This window comes from Plutella xylostella, chromosome 15, assembly GCF_932276165.1.
Source record: "Plutella xylostella chromosome 15, ilPluXylo3.1, whole genome shotgun sequence".
Taxonomy (NCBI): Eukaryota; Metazoa; Arthropoda; class Insecta; order Lepidoptera; family Plutellidae; genus Plutella; species Plutella xylostella.
Window position 1 is genome coordinate 6,696,933 of NC_063995.1, and position 24,801 is coordinate 6,721,733.

At 36.4% G+C, this 24,801-nt stretch overlaps 1 protein-coding gene across 1 annotated transcript in view; it reads right to left on the reverse strand.

Annotated features, from left to right (window-relative positions):
* The window catches only part of LOC119691204 (protein piccolo), a 40,777-nt gene that overhangs the window by 14,971 nt on the left and 1,005 nt on the right, over nt 1–24,801 (reverse strand). Inside the window, exons 2-3 of the mRNA XM_038107986.2 lie at nt 17,161–17,437; nt 106–474 (exon numbers count right to left, since the gene is read on the reverse strand). Coding sequence (XP_037963914.2) covers nt 106–431 — 326 coding nt within the window. The 5' untranslated portion in view covers nt 432–474; nt 17,161–17,437. The remainder of the gene's footprint in view (nt 1–105; nt 475–17,160; nt 17,438–24,801) is intronic.

The window sequence follows — 24,801 nt, forward strand, 5'->3', positions numbered from 1 at the left end:
AACTGTCTACCTTCAGACGTAACTGCTGAGTAACCAAAAATTTGCACTTTTATCGCCACCATGCGGGCGCTAAGTGTAAAAAGCGTAATAATGAATTGGACTAACCTCATAAACTTCCTGTGTTCATTCACCGGCACGAAGTACTCGTCGTACGGATTCGTCGCGTTCAGATCGATCTCTACGTCTTTCTTCTTTCCATTTCCATTGACGGGGGTGAGGTTGATCAGTTCTAGGTTGACTGCCTCGAGGGTCTTGGCGTCTCCGTTGGGTTCTTTCCCGGAGACGGTGGACGGTGGGTTAGTGGAGGAAAAGGAGTCGTTGTGGTTGGGGTCGTCGGGCTGGTAGGCCTGGTTGTCGAAGGCGGTGGGCGGCGAGGGCGGGGAGGGCGGGCGGTGCGGGGGGCGCGCCGCCTCGCGCGGGGACGTCGACATGCTGCCTGCCTCAATCGAGTACGAGTACGACGCTGATTGACATCTGCGGACAACACAGGGGGTTTAAATTTGAGGTTGAAACATAGGTTTTTAAAAATTACTTTATGGGTCATATTCCAATGAGGTATTTTGTTTGAAAGATACGTATTATGCTATTAAGTTTCTTATAGACAGATCATGACTTATTAAGAACTATACATATAACTAGGTACCTATACACTTAACGTTTTTAGGTGAAATATAAAAATAAGAAACGGAATATTTACTCGTAACAAATAAGATTATGTGACAGTCTATGATCATTATGATACTGGCGGTCTAGAGTATCATTAAATTCGCTCAAACATTTATAAGACATTACACGATGGCAAAAACCACACGAATACACCGGAGTATAGAAACTGACTCTAATAAGGTCACCCATTAATGCAAAAATAAAATTAAAAAAACTAGGCACGATTAAGTAGCTACACAGCTTCACAATGGGGTAATGACCACTTAATGAACTAAGGGCATTTACAGATTATTACAGAGGCTCTTAACCGTAGAAGATTATACAAATAACGTAATGGTTTATTATTGTTATGGTAGAATACAATGTTATATCATCATTTGTTGTATCATGCGTACCCATAAACAAGGGATAGTGAACTTCATTGAAGAAAAAATATGACTGTAGTGAAGATAATTTGTACCCAACCTACATCATCGGCTTATGCACTACCTAGTTGTTGTAATAATGGTTATATACTCTGAAAATATCTTTGCGGATACCTAAGTTTAGATATATACACTCACGGGTAATGAATAGGTTCCACTTAGAAAAGCACAAATATACTTCTAAACGGAAAAAGCTAGCTTAATGACGCGTCCTGCAACATTGAAGTACATTTAACAGAACATCAGGATATTATCAACTAAAAACAGAAATATTTTGTCCCAATTATTAATTAAATCTTTGAAAAAATTTGGGTCGTTTGATGTCGGAATTCGTTAATTGCCGGCAGTGTATGGTATTGTGAAAATAAAAATAATGTGTTTTTGAGTAGAATACCCTACCTACACATATTCCACTTCACGTGGCATTGCCGTGGGACACCCTGTAGGTAACCCTGTATACTATTAATCACACCAGTTCTATAGAATGCAGTGTAGTGTGCAGCTTTCTGGGTAGCAGCCACTATTAGCAGCAGTAACGCCAGTAAATCATATCTATTTAGGGTTTAGAAAGGAATTCCAGTTTATTTAATTAGCTCTTGATTCTGTGGAAGCATTACCGAGGTGAAATTTCAAAAGTACTTAATAAGAAGTCTGTATCTTTAACCTGTAGGTAACTCTTAGGATCTACATAAGATAGAGTTCATAGGAGTAGGTACTTACATATAGTTTGAGGTATGTATACTGTATTTTTACAAAACGTGAATATTGTGTCTTAGGATATATTTTTAGTGTTAAATAAGTATATTGGTTACGGTCGGGCGCATTTAAAAACCAAAAAGCATAACTTGTAAATAAGGGACAAAACACTTGGATAAGTATATAGGTACGTACCTAAAATTGCAATAATTTGATTTAAAAGTGTATAACCGTTAAGTATTTCCTTTGTTTAGTTTTTTCTCAGAGTCGTGAGTTAGATGATAAAGCGTAGATTACACATTATCTTGATGAATGAAACCGTCTCACTGCTTATGAAGTGAATTTTAAATTTAACTAGGTATATTTTTAATCTAACAAAAAGGCCGGGTGTATACCGACTTTTACATTTATCTGTCTAGGGCCTCATGGTCTTAACACGTTTAATTATCAACTTGTGGGGGTCGCTCTAGTTTCCTGAAAACTGAGTTTTGAGCGCTGTCTTTGATGCGCTTTTCATTTAATTTATAAGATAAAAGATGATACTCACTTCTCTGCAGTGAGTGCACTTCACACTAAATAGATACAAAAAGGTATAAAACTAATTAAATGAGAACTAAATCAACTACTGTGTTAGAATTAAAAACAAAATCAAATCTAGATCTTATTTATGTTCCTCACCTTGGCCTAAAGTCTTCAGCGGGGTCATGGATAATAAGTAAGGACCTGGTAAACTGAAACTTGGCTCGGCTCAACTTCGGATATCTTCTCCTTTTCACATACGTGGCAGAACTATAAGGCCTCGGCCCTGGCTCGCTTCGGGAAGCCATATTATTATAACTCGCATTCCATTTCACATCACTTAAGTTTTATATTAAATTTGGAATACTGGATCCAAAACACTTTTGAAAATGACTAAAACTGGCTGCTTGAAAAAAAATATTATTTTCCAATGTACCTACTATTTAAAATAATGTTGGTGAAAACTATTGAGCCAACCGGCACTGCCCGAGTTTCTGGACGATGAATGTAAACAAACACAAATGCGAATTATTTGTTTATCAAAACAAAAGACTGATTAAGTACAGGTTGATGATTTTTCGGTTTTAGGAGGTAGCGCCATATTATAAACGTCCCGGCTGGTAACTAATTTATTAAGATATTTTCCTTAGCCTTTTTGCTTATGGTCATTTAGCAATAAGCAGATAAGAGATTTTTCTAAGTTATAGAGTGAGTTGTGTGGCGCTCCTTTGGAAAGGGCTGTGTCGAGCAGTAGACGATAGGTTGATGATCCAATAGTAGAGTAGGTAAGTTCTCAATAAAAAAAACTATTGAGCATTCTGTATAGTTTCTTGTAACAACATTATCTTACGTTAATTAAACGCGAGATACCTACACGACTGTTTATTGAATTTACTCTGTATTATGTATTTAGAGAGTTTTCGATTGTTTAATAAACATTTCATATTTATTTGCATGTCGGCTAACTTTAAGATTAAACCCAAGCACTCATTTTCATACTAAATTATTTGAATCAACACTTTTGAAGTAAATTTTGTGTTTGTACTGTTTAAGACACGTGTAGAATATACAAAAGTTATACTTAGTGGAGAGAAATTATCCATTCACCACACTAGATTACAATAAAAACAGTCGTCTATACATATAAGTGTGAATGATGCTCATAACTCAATGGAAGCAATAGAACAAAAAAAACTATAAACGTTTGATCGATATCCAATCAATCACTCACAAGAATGTAGATAGAAGATAAAACTATCAAGGTAGCATTACCACTATGGTAGACTCGTTTAAGCTTTACTACTCTGAGATTAGAGCCTAAAATTCAAATCTGTATGATTTTCTTTACAGTACACGTACCAAGTTGCAGTTGTGAAAGGTGCCTAGTTGTCTGCAGGACCATAGACAAATACTAGACTAACAGCATTTAGAAGTAGTCGAGTCATTGGCTGCCACGATCTTGCGCAAACGTGAGGAAAAACTGAACATTGTAGGTAGGCAGGAAAGTGGGTTGGAGACAAGGTGACATTGTTCTAAGTAAGAAATTGTATCTGGTATCATAAAACCTAGCGATTGAATAATGATAAGTAGGTTTGATATAGATCCTACTATATGACTTAGGTATATGTATGAAGGCTGGATGAATATTTATATTTAAATGTAAAACGTAAAAAGTGTTATATCTATATATTGAAATTAAACGTAAAATATAATTACTTGAGATGCGAAATTAAAGCATGATAGAGAAAATGTATATAAATTATCAGGAATTAAAGTAGTAAATACAATACAATAAAGTAGTTTATATTTATTATTATGATGTAGTTATCCTAATTATTTATGTCAGAATTGTAGACCGTGATTGGCTGTGCCAACAGGCAGTTTTGCTTCATTGAAAATACCGTTATCTAGATTTCGCGCAGTTTCTTCTAAGAGATCAACCGTGTTGAATTTTGAAAATGTGTGACAATGATCTCATATTTGCTATCTATTACAATGTGATTCAGTATTATCCTGCCTAGTGTTGAAGTAGGATGTTGGATGTAAGTACAATCTGGGGAAGGAACCTGTACCCTCTCAGATTTACACAGCTATATATTACTGGTACGGTGGCCTGCGCCTAAAAGTATACAGGCGGAGTTTTTAAAATAGCGATCCCTGATGATGAAGGGACCAGCTACATCTGTTATAAATCCGGGGACGTGTTGTGTGTGATGTGTGTAGGACTGGTGTTTATGTGGATGTGCTTGAGCAGCATGTGAGCTTGAGATCGCTATTTTAAAAACTCCGCCTGTATACTTTTAGGCGCAGGCCACCGTACATCTAGTGTTAATGTTATACATATTTCTTTTTTTTTTATTTAATATTTTACAAATTCATCGTCTTTCTGAAAAACCCAGCGCAACGCCGAACAACCGTAAAGAAAACTCCAACAATTAATTTGCATAATATTAAAATTTAAAAGCTCTAGAGTCTAGACAATAGAGACTAATCGGTCATAGACCACGAAGAGAGCATGCTGTTTCACTCTATCCCGTTGAGTTCGTATGTTGCTACTCTGTCCCACTTCGGGAGAGTCCACCTGTGAAAGTGCAAGTTGCACGATGTGCAAGTCATGCGGACCTCGACGGTGCACGACAGCTCTTAGCTCTGTCGGGGAAGGCAGGTTCCATTCTGAAGAGAGCCATCTTCATGGACTTAGGCAGAATATTATGTTGGACCCAAATTTTAAGTATAACAACTCATAATAATAATATCTTTCTTTCATTAGATATTCGTTTAGGTATAATGAATTCGAACGCAAGCTTCACTTAAAAAGTTTTCCCATGGGAAAAATTGCGGATACAAAGTAGCATATATCTGTGGTATTATTATACTTCCTGTACAGAAAATTATATCAACTGAAAATATCTACTTAACTTATAGGGTATGGCGACAGTGCAACTTCATATGTACATAACGGGATCTTTAATTTTAGCAAACCAAAGTAATAAATTCTGGTTGATTATGTACCTAGATACTTCCTGTAGGTACTCATCATCCGTGGTAATTTTGGGAATCTCTATGCAGCGCTAATGAATACACTACCGGGGTCGACGACATCACACTGTGTATAATTTGGTCTGCAATCTGCAATCATCTTTCACGACGTCACTCAGCTATGTATTTAGATTGTTCTTTCATTTTAGGTAATTGGTTTCCGTTGTGTGGGTAATTCTATTTCGTGCTTTGATGCTACTTACAAGTAGTACTTACATTATTTATGCTGTCCAAAATACCAATAATATAATAATCGTAGTCTAAAACTGGTAGAATGAACTTTTTATTTTCGCAATATTAGGGTTTATCTCATAGTGATACGAGTAGTTGGCTCAGTATGAAGAGCAGATTCACCTTCCAACAGGTATATCATTGAATGAAAATTTCACCCTGTAAACATAGTATATCTATTTACCTATACAGGATGTTCAAAAAAGGATAAGGAAAGGAGGTAAAAACTGTAAAATGAACAGAAAATCACAGAAGCCACGCTGAACCATAGACTAAAGTCTGTCTATCCAGCCAGCACATGTTCCGTGCAGCTTCCTAACTGGTCGATTGTGTTAAATCATTGAACCATGTGGTGTGGATCTTCATTGTTCTGAGTGAAAGGCTCCGGATAAACCGAATGAGTGTCAGTATTGTATCATATCCACTCTGGTCTGTAGTAGGGCATGCAATACCGCAATACCGGTATCCGTAATACCGGGATCCCGGACAAAATTCCCGCTTTTTTCAATACCGGTATTGATAGTTAATACCGGTATTGAAGTAATACCGGAATCGGACTTTTTTAGGCTATAAATAAAGCGATTAAGATTTAGTTAGCCTTGTGTTTCTATGTACTGTGAAAGCGCACTTGTTCCCAATCGTTCAATGCAGTTTTCGGCTGCTTGAAATCTACTGTTGACCATGCGTAAACCGACACAGGATGTAAAAAAATAATTTATTCTAAAATTTAAACTCTAAAACTTAATTCCTGTAAAAATCTACAACAAAATACAGAATATGATTGCATTTTCTTGTTTTATTTTGACGTATACGACCTTTAAACACAGTATATGCCATTTATTACAAGGAAGTCTAATACCGGTATTAATACCGGGATCCCGGTATTGAGTTGTAATACCGGAACTCAATACCGGTATTGAACATTGTTCCGGTATTGCATGCCCTAGTCTGTAGTGGTTGACCTAATTTCTATCTTTGGCAATAGCCAATAGGATCCTTCATCCTTATTTTTTTTTATAAATGTTTTTTTCTTACAATTACCGGCAAAGTTATAATACTTACTTAGCTAGTGGGTAAATCCCTCAGACAAAGGTCCTCAAATAAATGACTTTTGGTTAAAAATTCTATGGCACTTATTCATGTATGTCGAACCAAAATCCGTTTTATCTGAATGAATTAGTCGTACTGATAGATCTAACAAGGAATAATTTTAAGATTGGTAAGATTTTGTCTATATGCCAAATTAGAAGTTTATGAACATTGAATCGTATAGATAATAGCGCATAACAATACTATTGCCGAGGTGTAAAAACTTGTATTCCATAATCCGTAGTTCCCACTCTACCCTGTATGTTTTGTTTATACTATTTTATTTTATTTTCACAGACATTCCAACACCCGAGTATGTATCTTTTTACTTACAAGTTAAAACATAATATTAGTTCTTAACATTTAGGCAGTTTGTCGACCGACCTTTTTATCGTTAACGTATGGTATATGGTATAATCATAGATGAATGCTGTTAAACATGGTGGAATTACATAATTTCACGGTTTTGAACGGCGCGTCTTCCTACAAAGTATTTCAAATTTAAAACGAGAGACGAACGTTTGAATTAAATATATATCTTTACAGCATTTTTTACCGAGTGTCTCTTCTGAAGTTACTATTCAGTATTCTGAGGCCACGCGAACACAATCGGTGTTGCAAGCACAGCGCCAGCTATTAGCGTTACGATGCTCGGCATAAGCTAATTGAGCTGGAAGGACGTCAGTATCGGAAACTTCAACATAATGTATAATGAGGACAAAGTAATTACAGTTTGAAATGCGGATGATAATAAATCGTAATGTGAAATTGAATATTTGCCTGAGCAATGATCCTATAATTATAATTGATTGTGGAGCAATTTTGTTGGTAATACAAATGAAAATTCTCACAGACAATGAATTCATATCACATAGTCATAAACACATCGCAGAGTACAAATTAAATAATTTAATTCTTAACCACAGTTCTGGCTTGTACATATGTTATATAAGGATATAAATAAATTACAAAATGAGGATGCTTTTCATTAACGTAAAATTCGAGTTGAATTTAAAATTCAGTTATGGTTTAATGACAGAGTTCCGTTTCGTACACGTGCGTCCTATGATACCAAAAAAGCGTATCAATTAATAAAAAGTAAACCTTGATATACATCGCATTAAGTTTCTGCGCATTCTAAATTTAAAAACCAATTCAAGCGTTCACAAGGTCGCAGGATTTGCATCGAGGTGACTGGCTGCATACAAAATTTGTTTTTAAATATTTACTTAATCACCGATTCAGGACTCGATTGCAGTCACGCGGAGATATTTAGTCGATTCCGATCATGTATTCATTGCGACACAGAGCTGGCTGGCTGGCTAAGTTAACACAGAGCCAATGATGGGAATTTAAGTATCTTACGAATACCAACCAGCTTACGCTACGCGGGTGCTATGCTATACCTAAATACAATACGTACACTACATAATAAAATAATGTATGATACTCATACCCTGCCTCCTAGAGGGGTAGGCAGAAACTATACCTCCACGTGCTATCATGTCATTATTTTATAGAAAACACTGTTATACTGTATCTAACTATGTTTTGCTAATACTTTATTATTAGGTAATTAATTGATCCCTTTGTAATAGGTAATTATGTAAGTAGTGCAAATATAATATTATAAGTGTACAAATGGTGGACTTAATACTAGCAGCATCTTCTACCAGCCATCCTACTACGTACATTTACCTATTTGCGTCTATATCACATGGCTTTGGACATCAGGTATCAAAAGTGTGTAATTATTATTGCTAAAAGTTATGAACACATTTTAAAAATATTTAATTGCTATCGTTAATTTGTAAAACAAATACCGAATCTGCATGCAATAGATCGCCGCCTAATATTAGACAATGGGCATTATTTGTCCATATTTGTATGATAGGAGGTTGTGAGAGTTCTCGTGAGTGAATCATACAATCTTGAGTAACTTGCATAGTTAACTTTTGAGCATTAGTGTTAGCATAGCATAGCTGTGAGTCGAAATAGGTGGGGTGCATATTTTACATTGAATTGTGCCTGAGCCAAATACCACGTCATAACTATATGTATGAACTTAGAACTTACTCATTATGTCGGCCAGATGGTTCAGTATAGTTAGGCTTCGCTAAAGTAACTTGTTGTGCCGGATTCGAATCAGTGTCGGGATTTTCATAGATTTGGACTTTTCGATCTAGGTAAGAATTTTGTGAGGCGTTGTGATTCTTAGACTATCCTACTAATATTATAAACGTGAAAGTTTGTGAGTAGCCACGCATGGATGGATGTTTGTTGGACTTATGTCCTGCAATGCTCTTGTTGAATATTTATTTTTCCTTTATTAAAACGAGTCATATTATCTAAGTTATCTATACGACATGGCCTAGCAATTGCCACCGTTGTTCGACTATGTTGGATCCGCCCCCGCATCGTTGGATTTAGCAACACCTTCGCTGCCGGCCTCGCCGCGGCTTTGTAAACTATGTGGGCCGCAGCCAAGTGACTCCTAGATTACCAGCCAGTCTTGGTCATTCTACTTGCTTACTAACACTGATATTAATAATACTATCCACAAGAGTAATTTGGCAGGAGCGGGGTCAAATTTAAAAGTGATGTTGATGTATGTAGTGCTTTCTGGGACATTTTATCATTTATTACTGTGTTCCCTCTTTCTGCCAAATATTTCCTATGTATACTAGGTAAATAATACAAACAAAAAAAAACAGCAGCCAGGAAATCAGTAAATTCAATTCTCATCATTTTTCTTACGATAAGTATTCAAAAGCAAGTGGCTGCATAAGTACATATTATTTTGTACCGAACATTAATGCTTTCGACTTGCATTTGAAAAAATACAGTATTTAACGACCGGCCCCTGCAAAAAGTAATGCCCTGAAATTACGTACAAATGATTGACAATACTTACTTTTCAAAGTCGTAATTTGGATGTGCACCAAATAATGATTGGTCGGCCAAATTAAACTGTTAATAATTACAACTTGTACATAAAATTATCACGTGCACGCGAAAACTCTCTGGTTTTGGAAGTTTTGGGCAACACATAATCTTCAATATCCAACAAAACTGTAACCACTACGGCCTTATAAAATTGTTAATATTATGTATATTATATCTAGACCTAAGGAATACTTTACCTAATACTAGCGTTTAAAATATGTTTATTTAGTGTGTAAAATTTGAATATAGGTTACGATGAGGCTGATATTCTCATATGAGAAAAAAGACTCTATAAATAAACGAGATTTTAAAAAATGTATGAAAGTGACATGTGACGATGAATATAGCGAGTTTGCGTCGGAATTGTATACGCTCTCCTTCCCGCCGCGCCGCCTCCCTCCTCTTAGCTTCTTTTGCTTTACATTCTACCCCTTTGTCCCCTTTCCTTTCCTTCACCATTTAATTTTGAAATGTCGAGAACCAGCGGTGTGCGGCTCTAAGAACCATAACGGCAACAATTTTGACAACACTGTAAGCGGTTGATATTTATTATGTACCGCATAGACGTCTGTGATGAATCCCCTAAGGTACACTCACGGGCAAAGAAATAGTTCCACTTAAAAAATGCAGAGGACACATAGCCTAAATTTTTGTAAACATTTCATCGAATATTATAACAAAATATTTAGGTTTTTAGTTGCTTATATTTCGATACGCCGTTAAATCAGAAAGCGTAATTAAGTTAGTTTTTTCGGTAGGTATAGAAGTAATTTGGTAATTTTCTAAATGGAACATTTTTTATTGCCTGTGAGTGTATGTACATATGTGTACGAAGCCCAGAAATATAGATGATTGTGTTTTTCATTTCAGATTGGGAGATGGGCTGTCCGTTGATTCTCAATGGGGACAATAATTATTATGTAGATATGCTATATTTTACACCATACAATAATAAGTAATTATTATATTTGCAAGTGTCCATGAAGGTTGCCTTGGTAATAAGTATTACTCAACTATAAGATAAAGGAATGTGACTTGCCCTACTTCATACAAGTCGAAAGACAAATTCCATACAAATGACATTCACTCAGGAATAAGCTGTTATAGCAGGACAAAAATAAATAAGTTCCAATGATCACTTAAATCTCACCCTTATGCCTCTTAAGATAAGAGATGCAGAAACAAAGATTAGGCCTCTGGTATTCAGAACTAGTCACGCCTAGTATTATGAAGCACAATAGAATATTTTCAAACTACCTAGGTAGTTAAAGTTATACAAGTTTGTGTAACTTAAAATTTCTAGGATTGCTATATCGTTGCAATTGTACTTTAGTACACTGGGCTGGGTTGTATTGACAAGGCTGGTTGGTACTTATAATATTTTGCAGGACAGGTAAAACAAAATACTTTTCATAATATAAAAAGTTGAATATAGTTTAGTATTTGGTTCAAACGGTTTTAAATAGTATTAACAAAAGTATTCTTAGTTTTGTTTACATCGGTTAAATGTAACCTATAATTATTTTCACTTTTATGTATTTAGGTTGATATATCAGAACATGGCCGACATTGCAATATAACTACAATTTACGAAAGTTGCAATAAATCTATTTAAAATTGCAGTTATTAACTAGAGTTTAGCAACCCGATTGTGTTTTTTGTGTGGTTATAAAAAAAACTACTTCCTTCGATTTCAGTCATACTATAATATGTAATAAAGTACGTAAATTATAAAAAGTCTATGTTTAGTAAGTAGATAACAAAATATTTCTCATATATGATGAGAGATTTGTACCTACGTACAACGCATATTTTTTATTAGTTTGTATAAGAAAGGTATTCTATGAAATTCCAGGGTATATTTTCATAAAAATTCTCAACCTACCAACTAATTATTGATCATGCCATGATATTATTATTAGAATGTACATTTATAAATGGTCTTGAAATTATAGTTGTTTAGGTACCTACCTATTATATGCCTACTTTGGTATTACATTTCCAGGAAATATCAACTGTGAATACTGTGATTGACCTTTACTTGACAATGCTGTCAGCCTGACAACTAAGTATAGCAACTTATTTGGCATTATTGTATAGGTACAATGCAATGATTTGTATCAGAATCCAACATCTTTGCAACGGGTAAAAGATGAAAGATATGTTTTTTCTTAAAATGCTTAACCTATTTCAATAGTACAACACGGACTCGGGTGACCAGACCTTTGGGTAAAGCTATATGAACGAAGTAGAGTAAGACGTAGGTCTCTCGTTAGCGATAGAAATTAGAAAGAATAATAATTATTGCTTTTTCATGGTTGGCACTTGATACTGTAGTACAGTTATCGTGGTCCGTCTTTGGCCAGTGTCAACAGTAGGTACTGCAATCCCAAATGATTTGACTCTTGTTGGTAGGTTAATAATAATAAATTAATATCCTCCTAGTTAGCCGAATCAGACTACGGAAGCCAACCTCATTGAGATCACCCATCTACAGAGTAGTTATAGTGCCCAAACTAGTGTGTTTAGTTAGGTATTCAAAGTAATAATGAAATCTAATAATTACAATTTACGCTTCAAGCGTTATTTGGTTTTATGCAATTACTTTTTAAGATTAAAAGTTCGTTGCATAAGTAAGATTAACGATTAAAATCATCCATTGCTCTGTATAGCTCACTTCAGCAAGTAGGTCAGATCACGTATCTAGCTAGATAAATGTTCTTTCAAGAACGCAGCCTTGAAGTCAAATAAGTGACTGTATCTTTTCTTCGTATCATATGATCGGGCACGCGTCGCTATTTCCGCTCAAACCGGATGTGCAAGACCGCAAGGTGGCACGGGTGCGACCGGTTATAGCTATTATCCTTTAGTCTTAAGGATATGGCTGCCATGCCATATGTTATGAGGTTATTTTATAATGTAGTGTTATTATTATTTTTTGTATTTTTCTATTTAAAGTTAATATTATACTTATTAAAGCTTATTTTATGCTTTTTGTATTTTCTTATGGTAATAATTATATTTTATGTATTACGAGTACACTACGATTTACTTACTTTTGTCACATAGTTAACTTTTCAACGAGAATTTTCTTACGATCGAGCATCAGGAAGAGATAAATCAGAGCGTATTCATTAGAGATTAATTTTATAAACACGCTCTAAGATATCATCTCTTAAAACTGGTCCGTTCTGTTATTACTGATAGCTTAGGAAATATATTCAGTGCCGCACGTCATAAAACTGAGATTCAATTTATGGTTCATTTCCGCTACGCTACGCCTTCTAACTTAAATTATAATTTTATGTGACCACAAAATACGAATCGAACAAGTATCACACAAGAGAAGTATTCCCTTTCAGATATTTTCGAACGTAAAGATTTGATACATCACAGAAGTTAAAATAAAAAAAATGGATATCGTACGACCGTTTCTAAGTGACTTTCTATTAAGTATAGATTCCCACAGTAATACATCACATTTGTAGAAAACATCAACAAACGCATTATGACCATCACATATTACCCCGGCCATTATGTATTTGTAGGTACTTTACATAATGTTCACACACTCACAACTTACGCTGGTCTAGCCTGTGATTCCCTGACCGGTAGAGATGAATTACTTATGAAGACTTTTTTCAAGTATTTTATGTACATTACTCTTCTTAACCACATGTGAAAAACCTTAATAAATGGGTAAGGACTATGGTTTGTCACCGTGGTGACGGGATCAGCCAGCAAGATAACAGACATTGACTGCCCGCATATGTATGAAACATCCTGTATATAATACATCTGTATATAATACATATGCAGTTATCACGTCGCCCAGGCCTTCCATAACGCATCTGCTGATTGAATTTAAAACATCCTGCACTCACATATTCATTAAGCGTATTTTTTTTATTGTATTGTGAAGGTCTATTAATCCGTCTATTATCCCTTTGCAGTGTATTTTATTTATAACTACCTCTAAATTTGCAGTTCTGTTTATTCTTTGTGCGCTGAAAAAACAGTTGGGATGCTGGCTTGAGTCAGAGGAAATTCTATTTTTATTTCTTATGACAACATGATTGAAGCGAGGAAGCGCTGCCCGCACGTTGAATTCTTTTGTATGGAACGTCTTACCACTATCGTAACCACAGATTAGATTTTGAATTATTCTTTTAAATTCGTGATTTTCTGACGTGTTATGCGTAAGAATGTAGTTAAATTAATCATAATAAGTGAAAAAATAGTGTTTAAAGTATCTTGTGACTGCATATAACTAGGTATTTAAAACTAGAAATTACGGCATCTCTGTTGTAAAAGTTTTCTAAATCAGTTAGGTAGTAGGTATATTGAATTTAACTAGTAAACATTTGATTTCTCGTTGGTACATCGATATTCACACATATTATCCATGCACAACTCCTAATAGTTCATTTTTTACGGGAAAATCTACCTAAACTGCGACCCTTTAAAGTCTTATTTTGTTTACGAGACGTGCATAGTTCTCAGATGGCAATGGACTCATCACGACTCTAGTCGCCATTGCAAATGTGTACATATGATTTCACTTACACGAACAATAAATAATATATTGCATACGATTGTTAGTAAATCGATAGGTCTCAGAAGGTACTTGACACTATTAGAGTAAATTACCTATCCCTCTACCTGAGACTTAGGGTCTGTTTCACAATGTCTGATTAGTGGCTACCTGACGGATAAAATACATGCTGTCACTCTCTGTTATTATTTTTTAGACAGTGACAGCATGTATTTTATCCGACAGGTAGCGACTAACCAGACATTGTGAAACAGGGGCTTAAACTAAAAAAAAACCATGTTAACTAAGCTACACATATATGCTTTGTAACATATTATAAGTAACTTTTATTATTAAGTTTTTATACGAAAAACAAAGTTTAATTTTGAACATCATTTTCACAGTAGTTTTCTTCAAACCTTATGTCGTTCTAAAAAACTTTTTTTTATTATACCATAATTACACTAAGTACATACAAAGTAAATAAACAATAAACCTTATAAATTCCAAGTGGACTACAATCACAAAACGTTTCTACCGCCAATGTAATAAGTACCTATGTACTTATTAGGAATCATACTTTTTATGGTGAATTGGTCTTGAAAGCCATGAACTCATGAAAATGCATCCACCGCTCAACGAATCATCCAATGCTAGCATTTTCTTAGAATGCATTGGGCCTGTGAGTGACATGTGGAGTGACGGATGGTGACAGCCAGTCTGCGAAAGTAGCTTTGCCGAAGAAGGGAAGCCCAAGTTTTTGCGGCTACCTCTATCAACTTTCTGACGTCCTAGTATCCTTTGGAATGAAGTGATATGCATGGTCTTGTTTGTATGATTATACTTAAAATTGCGGGTTATTCAGATAAAATAAAAAATGAAAATATAAAAAAACGTTCCATCTGTAATTGACACTTCAAAGTAAGCCCTTAGGATTTAGGACAATATTTACCGATAGTAAATTATTAATCATTACTTAGACTGGGGGCCTATCGCGAAGTCAAAACGAAATAACATTTACTCTCAGCATTTACTAAATAATTAGTGTCAAATTCTTTTTGAATCCGAAAATGGTTGTCAAAACAAGTTCGCAAAAGGTACAAAGTCGACCACACGATATTGAAATGTCAAAGATGCACCAAAAATGGCTAACTTGGTCACCAACATTAATACTGTTACATAGTAGTCTAGACTCTAGAACGCAAGGGCGACAACATTCGAATACCTACACTTATTTATGTGCCATAACAATCAAACAGAACTGTTTTTAAGTACGTTGCTTTATTAAAAAACAGAACACTAGTTGGTACTTAGTATGACTCGCAAATAGGCAATGTTTCAATCATTAAGAAGTAAAGGTACAATTACTTAGCACAGTTCTTGTAGTTGGATAAGAAAGACAGAGGTACTGTCCCGCGATGGAAGATCATTTGAATAATACGTCATCATCGTAATCAAAATCCTTTAAGCTGAAGCTTGAAGCTATCTGCTGAAAAATTATCGAATAGCTGTTGAACAAATTGCATTTACAAATGTTGCAGCGAGAGTCAGAAATGCAGTATTATGTAAAAAGGCTGGAACAGGTTCTCTCTGAAACTGGGTCGGTGAGCTTTCCAAAGCCTTCGCTGTCTGCCTTCGAAGGCTGTTGACGGAATGCTGGAGTAAGCAGGTAACAACATGTTATCGAAAAATATTTCCAATTTTATGTATTGAAGGAGACATAAAGTTTCTGGTAATACCGATGAACTTCGAATAGCCATCAGAAAAAAATATTCTTTCGCCTCATCCGTATAAACAAGATTAAGCTAAAAAGCTCGACTTCCGGGATCTGGTGACATCCGTTTCTTTTGCATTGACGTGTGTTGCAATCACCGTGTTACATGACGTTCACAAAGTTTTTAAACCAATCGTCCCAGATGGCCACATTATCGGACACTTATCGTACATTGGATAGTCGGCGCACCTCACTTTCGCTTGTTCTTGCTCACATCCCACGACCCCACTTGAAGTGGAATGATGGTCGTTAAACTCGTCACGAATGTTGGAGGGTGCTACAAGTGGTTTTTGACAAATTTTGGTTGCGGTTCAACCACAGCAGAGAGAGACAGATGCTATTTTGACGTGCATAATAATTATAATAGCTATGTTTAACATAACTCACACATATTACTAATAGAACTAAGAGTAACTTCTTTAGTACCAAATATTATTTGTCCCAATGGGAAATGTGGCAATAACCACATGATTTTTTTCATACATTATACCTACCGCTGTAATTTTATCATAATGATCGAAGGGGCATAGTGAAAAAAGATAGCAATTATAGTGATTTCCACGGTCATGTTGATTGTGTGAGGAGCAAGGCCGCGAATAGCGGAAACAAACGCCGGAAAATTGTCATCACCGCGGCGGTTCCCGCCAATTTCATACAAAATGGCGGTACCGTGAACTGAACGTTACATCAACACAAACCAACATATCTGACCCGTTGACAACTGACGCTAATGTATTCAATTTTGTCATTCTTCTAAGAGTCATCCGTCGTAATGAGTTGTCTGTGGACCAGCCAGTTTGGTTTCACAGCGGATTTGCTATTTGTGTGTGACATGAGGATAATTGTGCGCCTGTCATCGTTTAAACATTCACTTCGATCGTCACTAAACATTTAAACATTTTTCTTGGTTTTGTGGAAGATTATTATCCAAGAAATCAATAGATCTGTCAACCAATGTGACAGAAGTTATGTTAAACATGTCATACTGCAACGTCATCGGTTTTTCTATTTATAGCATTGGCTAAAATCAAGACACTTATTTTATTTTGCAATTTTGACTACTTACCTAGTTATTAGTAGTAGTAATTACCTACTTTCAATTTAAGGTAAAAAATGCTAACGATTTAATCGTGTATTTCGGGATAATCGTGATTTTAGCATACATTTTTTCTTTTGCATGGTCAATTTTATACAGTTCAAATGTATTATTAAAAAGTTTTAAATTAAAAAAAAGTACTTACCAATAATAGACCGCTTCAAAAATTGGTGTCGGTCAACTCGTACAGAAATAGCACGAACTCAACACACCACTTCACTTTACTGTTAAATTGAAATCAAATTTATTTAACTGCAGCTATTTCAGTTACACAAAAATATTTCAAAAGTGAATCGATCGGCGCACAATTGACATAGTGAAATAGTTTAATCCGTTCAGTATATTGATTGCAAATATTTCACTTCACAAACTCCAAGGTCTAAGTTTAGCACAGTTTAGTCTAGGTTTAGCACCGCTGACACCTGGAACAAGCAACATAATCAGATTAAAATACAATAAGAATAAAGTATGGCAAGTCCTTATTATAATAATATGAATTGAATTTATAACCACCTACACATATATTTATATGTAAAAAGTGAACGATAACCTTCTCTTTCATTAATTCGGTTAAATCGCTTAGCTATTTTAATTTCATATCGATACTAAATTTTAAGAATTTCTTTATTATTAATTTTAATATACTATTTGTGAGTTCTTCGCGCCACATCAGCACACATTCAAAATGCTATTTCAAACAATTACAAAGATAAAGCACCACTTTTATGGTCAATCAGCCACTTACCTACATTATTATAAATAAACACACTTTTGGTGTCAAGGCCAACCAATAAAACAGTGAGTACGTAGCTAAATATAAGCACAAATATAAAAAACAGATTTAGTAATATGACAGGTATTGGATAAGTGATTTTGTGCATGATTAGCCAAGAACCTGATTGGGCAGATTGCTAATATACGCCAACCACGACTGTTACAATACTCTTGTTAATTATAATTACACACTTTCACCACTTGTTTTACTTAGTCATTATCTGTTTCGTAAACTATTTAACTATTCGTTAAATTATTATAACAACTATTAGTTATTACTGGTTTCAGGAAATACACTAGTTATACTCGTAGTTAGAATCTCGTAAAATTTTAAGTACCTTTGTTATAATTTTAAGTTCCTAACAGCGCTATTCTAATGTGAAAAGTTAGTTCGTATTATTTATCAAAGCAAAGAAATGAATCTGCCCCCAAATAACTCAAAATGATATTTTGACATGTATAAAAATTAGCAGACTTCGGTCCTAGCAGGAACTCGACCGACTGTTTGGCATATCCATCCATGATTTACAGAGGTAATTAGATAAAATCTCTGTTATAAAAAAATCGACTAATTTATACCTATAGTATTTTATGAAATTCAATAAAAATACAACTAATAAAAAGTATTACTTTGATAACTCAGTTACAAGTTGCAGCTGCCAAAACCTGATAGTATAAGTATTAATTCACATGATTTGACCTTATACTTGAATGAAGGTGATTAAAATAATATAAATCGAGGTTTTATACGATTGAGACTCATTTCATATAGATCAAGATCAAACATGAAAAGTCGATATGCTCATGGTTATCCAGTTATTTTGTCGAAAATAAGTTATCTATTAGACCCTGTATGCCTTCTACCTATTAGGTAGTTAATTATTTTATGTCTTTAAGGGCTGATTTTTCAATGGTCATATAAACGTTATCTGAGGAATAAAATTGTTGCTGTCACTGTCTAACTGACGGTTTCTATAACTCTATCTATCCATAACTGGTAGTTACTTTCATACGATTTTGACACAATGAAAAGTTACAATCTGTCAAAATCGTATGAAAGTAACTACCAGTTATCGATAGATAGAGTTATAGAAACTGGCAGTAATACAAATTTTCAGACGCGACAGCATCAGAATTATTCCTCAGATAACGTTTATCTGCCCATTGAAAATCAGCCCTAAATTAATTACCATCATGAAATTTACAGTCAAGCAAAAGAAAAAGTTCAGCACGTTAACTGAAATCCGCTTTGTACAGACGCCGCCGCCGGGTTTGCGCAATGACCTCAAAACTGCGCTGGTTGGTTAATGTCTATCAAGAGTCGTGATAGCCGATTTATCGACACTTCATCTGTCGTAGCACTCTTGTCCCGGTGCTTACCTGCATATTTATAACACGACTAGCTGTTTCCCGAGACCTCCGCTTCGTTTTAAAAACCTTCTTGCGCTAATTCCGGAATAAAATTTCAACACACTTTGACCACTGGTAAATACCAGTAAAAGAGTACCGAACATCCATACATCCATACTTTCAAACTTACGCTTTATAATATGAGTAGGATGAATTGATATGAAATGGGAATGAGTAATAATTATTAGTAAGTATATAATAATTATTAGTATATTGTCTTGACTTAAGCGATTCTGAAAGCACTAAGTAACATGAAAGTTTTGTATATCTTATTTTTTCGATGCAAAACTTACCTATTCAGTACTGCTGTAATATAATCTTAACTGGTAATATTTCCAAAGATAACACCTACACACGAAAACCTGTCATTACAAAGATACCTAAATGGACAGACTTTTACTCTCGGGTAGGTCACAGTCAGGTCCAGCCTTGCTAACCAAACACTTACTACACCAAACTGTTACAACACAAGCAAATCGCTACCAACTCGTGATCGCAAATATTATAAAATACACATGTTTCATAAAGCAGATATATCAACAAAAATTTACGCTGTGTTTCTATATAAATATGAGCTATGTGAGTTATGTAAAACGAAGATATTTCGGTCAGCAACTCTACGAGTGCGCGGAGCCCGTCGGCTGACGGGTTTTTGTTAAATTATTAAATGATATTTGCATCATGCACATGCATTATTTAGTGCATATAATTTTGTTTTCGTAGCGATAAGTAATAAATAATTTGTTTATCAATCAATAGTATATCAACTTTAAGAAATGTAAGTACATGTCCAGGCAGACATTCATTTGTTACATCGACACTAATTCTATACCAAATTATACGTTTTAAGACAGTTTATCAAAGTTTTTAACGTGTGATATCTCATTCCTTTATGGACACGTGCATTAATTCAGTCATTCAGTTGCAATTCTGTCATCGGCGCGGACGGTCGCTTTCTAGCGGCGCCGTCTGTAGCCAATACGTGTGACTCACTACTGAGTGCGACCGCAACATGGCAACCGCCACTAAACGCTCGGACACCCTCATGGTGAGCGAGGTGCTCGCCTTCATACAGAACAAGCTGGATACAATGGACGTGATCAGCCTCGAGCAGATCTGTCTGACCAGCTTCAAGGAGGCTGAGCTTGCCGCCGCCAAGAAGCTGCTCGCCGACACCGCCACCACCGCCGTGCGCCTCGTGCCGCGCCGCGGCGATGGCAGCATGAAGAAAGACCTGCAGGACATCATCCGGGTGTTCCAGGAGACCGATCCAGATGATGTCCCGACGTACGTGGCTCGGGACCTCTACAAGCTGCCGCCGGTTACATTTGACCACGTCGATGTGACCCGGCTGCTTAAGGACATCGTCCTGTTGAAGTCCGAGATCACCGAAATTCGAGGCAAGTTGGAAGCCTCGGAAGTCGCCAGCGCGGCGATGCAACGTGAGTTGTTATCGCTGCGGAATGCTGACGCTGCGATCCACGCGACACCGCCTTCGCCGGCGCGTCAACTGCAAGCGCAGCAAGATCAACTACACGCAACTGACACCGATTTGCGGCGGGTAAATGACCCGCTGCCTGCGACCTACGCCGAGCGGACACGTGACGCCGCGTGCCCACTGCGAGCCGCCGCCCCCGCGCCGCCGCGCCCTGCTGCTGCTGCACCCTCCACCACCAGGAGCCAGCAGGAGGCCGCGCCCGCGCCCCCCCGCCCTCGCCCCCGCCCCCGCCGCCGCCGTCGAGCCGCGCCGCAAGCTGCACCCCAGGTGACGCTAGCGGCCGCAGGAGCTCCGGCGGCGCCCCCCCGTGCCCCGCGCAACGCGGCTGTCGACAAGGATGGCTTCATCTTGGTGGAGAAGAGGAGCCCCCGTCGCCGCAACCGCAACAAGCGCGGCACCGCCCCGGCCGCCTGCTCGCTGAAGGCCGCCACGCCCACGGTCGACATCTACGTCTCCCGCATCCACGCGAATATGGCGCATGACAACATCATGCGCTATATCAAGGAGAGGAGTGTCGGCCGCACCGAACAGCCAGTCCAGGTGCTGGCGATTGAAAGACTGCAGTCCGCCAAGCAGACGGACTTCAAGTCCTTCCGTCTTCGGGTTCCCGCCGACCAGCAGAAGGTTCTACTGAACAAGGACTTCTGGCCTGCGGGAATCGTTTTCCGTCGCTACAGGGAGGCGAAAAAGACTATTAAATCCCCTGCTATTAATAGTGCTAGAGTTTAAGTTAGTTAAATTTTATAATTATGTTATTTTATTTATTATTTTGTATGATTTAAAATGTATGTGTTTAGTTTATAATATGGGCCACTGATGCCTGAAATAAAGGTTTATTATTATTATTATTATTATTATTAAATTTATTCCGTTCAATTAATTTAAAACTTTTATCAAAGTATAGTGTGAAGATTGTAGAGCAGCAACGCCGTAGCTTTGTGAAATTATGCACTTAGATTTATAGACCCTAGCAGCTATGGCCTAGCTTATCGGATATTAGAGCCGTTATTGCCAAAAATACATCTCTTCTAGCTATTAATTGTAAAACAAATATCATAATAATAGCATCAACAATTATACAGAGTGGAAACAGAAACCTCAGCTGAAATAATGCTTATATTGTAGTTATTTATAGGGATTTAAACGTTTATGATTCTGTATGTATGAGTCAACATTTTTTTTTTCATATGTGTGCCTATAAATAATGTTGTCCCTGAGTGCGTTAAGGTTTTTTTGTACTTTAAAAATAATAAAATAATCTTCAAAACCAGGCGATTTGTAACCATAAGCATTTGTTTCAAAAACCTCTATGTTTAGCACTTCGTGTAATTAGGCAATTACGATGCGAATGACACTAAACGCTAAAGCCGCATTACTTAGCTCTGACATGACCATATCCAAGAGGTTCTAAGGACTTGGGCGACGCGAAAGTAAGCAGCCGCCGCGACCGGTTGCCCGAAGGTCGCCCTGCCTTTTGTCTAACAAACTGAATTCCTCAGCAAAAACACATACTGCACCTTGCGACAGGAACACTGCATCCCTCTCGTGACCAGCAGGAATGAGGGAGATGCAGGAAGCCGCATATGATTGACTGAAAGTTGTGAGTTCAATTTGGCTCATAAAGAACGCCACTCGGTGACTTTGCACGGGTAGTGCGAATTTTTACTCAGTTCAGATCTACGCCATACAAATTTGAGTCAATTTTCACTGCTCGATCGGTTAAGAAAAAAGCAAAATTTGGCCCTCTGGACTTGAATGTGCAATTTTGCAAGCCTTTATCGTCCATAAGAATAGGAGAAAGACTGAGGCATTATACTTACCTGTGTCATACTTAATATTATGTAGGTATAACGGTTTTAATTTTCATGGTTAGAATTGGTTTTAAGGCTTCGAGTCCTGATAAGTGCTGAGGTATATTGGTAATTTGTTTTTGCTTATACTTGAAATTCAAAAGCGTCTGTAGTGTGGTTTAGAATACAAATTTAATAAAAGGCTTACAATATTTAGTCGAGCTAGGACTGGTCGTGACTGTAGATTTAGCTAGATTCACGAAATTCTAATAACAAACTGGGTTTCGTGTTCTACTTGTATTGCCCACTCTGAATAAGACAAATTTAACAATAATTGGATGAAGGTATGGTATAGGCTGAAATACTTGGATATTGTAGTAGTCAAATCTGTTTTGTTTTTTTTGTTTTGATACAATAAAATTACGATAGAACTTAGTACGCATCTACTATCTACCTTTATCTTCATATTTACTTACACAGGATAAGATATAAACAAATAAAAACTGGGTCCTACCCTATAAAATAGCGATGGTAATAAACACGAGCAGATGTAAGGTGTAATTATAAAAAATAATAATAGTTAAAGTTCTGGTTACCTTGTTAAGTTTTGTTTTGTTTTATCGATACAGGAAACGAGCATACTGTATACGGGGGTGAGTAAGCGTACCGGCATCGTCGAGTTATTTGCCTAATATATAAAAATACTAAAACTAACATATTTTAGTTTTGTTAGGTATCTTAATGTTTTTTTAATTAAGTACTTATATACCTAGGTAGATACTATTTGTAAGTTTGAATTATCAGTACCTACTTTGTTTTCACGTTACAAAAAATTCTTCAATATTTGAAACATAGACAAATATTCAAATCGTTCTCATAATTTATTATTATTTACAGACGATAAACTCATGTCCCAATTTTTTCTGTCGGAGGTAAGCTCCAATTCCTCCATATTCAATTAGATCGTAACCAGGGAAAGGTTGATCAATTATACGTCATGTCCATATTAAATTCTTAACAGATGTGATGTGTCAAAATTCAAGCAATAATCCCTGGTCATCTACACTGCATGATTGCATGTCAGCTACTGTGACTCTTTAAATTATGAAAAGGTTTGAGAATGAAACAGTGGGTCTACCCGTGTGAATGCCCCGGGGCCCACTCCAGACATATGGCCACGGAATATGGGAAGGAATGTTTAAAAATACCGCGAGGGCGAAAACACTATTTGGTCAAGTGTTTGGTAAAAAATGCTAGTTAAGTATGAGGGTTTTAGAATTATTTCGGTTATGAGTAGGCAACTAGGCACTTGAAATGTAAATAAAAAACGTAAGAATTTGTAAAAACTTTAAGTACCTTTTGCTTTAAATATTCTTGTGTTTAAGAGCTCTATTAGGGGAGCGACAAAAATAATATTAAATTTACAGCTAGCAGTTACTGTGTTTGAGCTCCATAAGTTCGGTTTTCGGCTTTAAATCAACTTTATTTAATGTAGCCGTTTCTGTGTCCCACTGCTGGGCCAAGGCCTCCCCAACTTCCCATGGTTACTAAACCTTAATTCGACCTAATGTCCTCAACGTGTCTGAAAGTTTGATCCTGTTCACTTTTATTTTTAAGCCATTTACTTAATGGACTTGAACCATAAACGCAGTGAAAAGGTCAAGTCAGGTACTGACTCACCAGTCACGACGATACAAAAGCTGTATCGGTATCTGCCCAATTTTATAAATATAACTAATTTACACAATTTTATAAAATTTTAAACGGCTTTGTAAAATGTTGAAATATACTTATATTACCTTTAAAATGTTATCTTAACTATTTTAAATTAAGTACCTACGACACTTACTGGGAGATTAGCTCAACAGAACATCAACATTTAATTTATCGCAAGCTAAAGTGACCCCCGTTTTCATGAAAAGCAAGAGAAGCACCTGTGTCCCCCCAGAAACTCGATCTCCCCAAGAACAGGTACATCTTAGCCAACATGTTTTGGCAAACCCGAGACCAGAATGAGAGTACCGATTGTCCTCTACCAAATCTATGGGTTTATACAATTATGTAGTTAAGTTGGGTATGTAGGTTGTATATTTGGCTAAAACAATAACGTTTTCCATACAAAATTAAAATGGCCCATCCATTTTTAGGGCCAATTTTATTGTGCAGATCGTTATTGATGAAGTTTATCATGACTGCGTTATGTAAATGCAGGGTAGGAAGACCAACCTAAATAATATCATCCATCTTGAGTGTTAAGTCACTCTCTCATTAGGTAGATAAGTACTTTCCCTTTCCTATTCATGTAAACTGAACT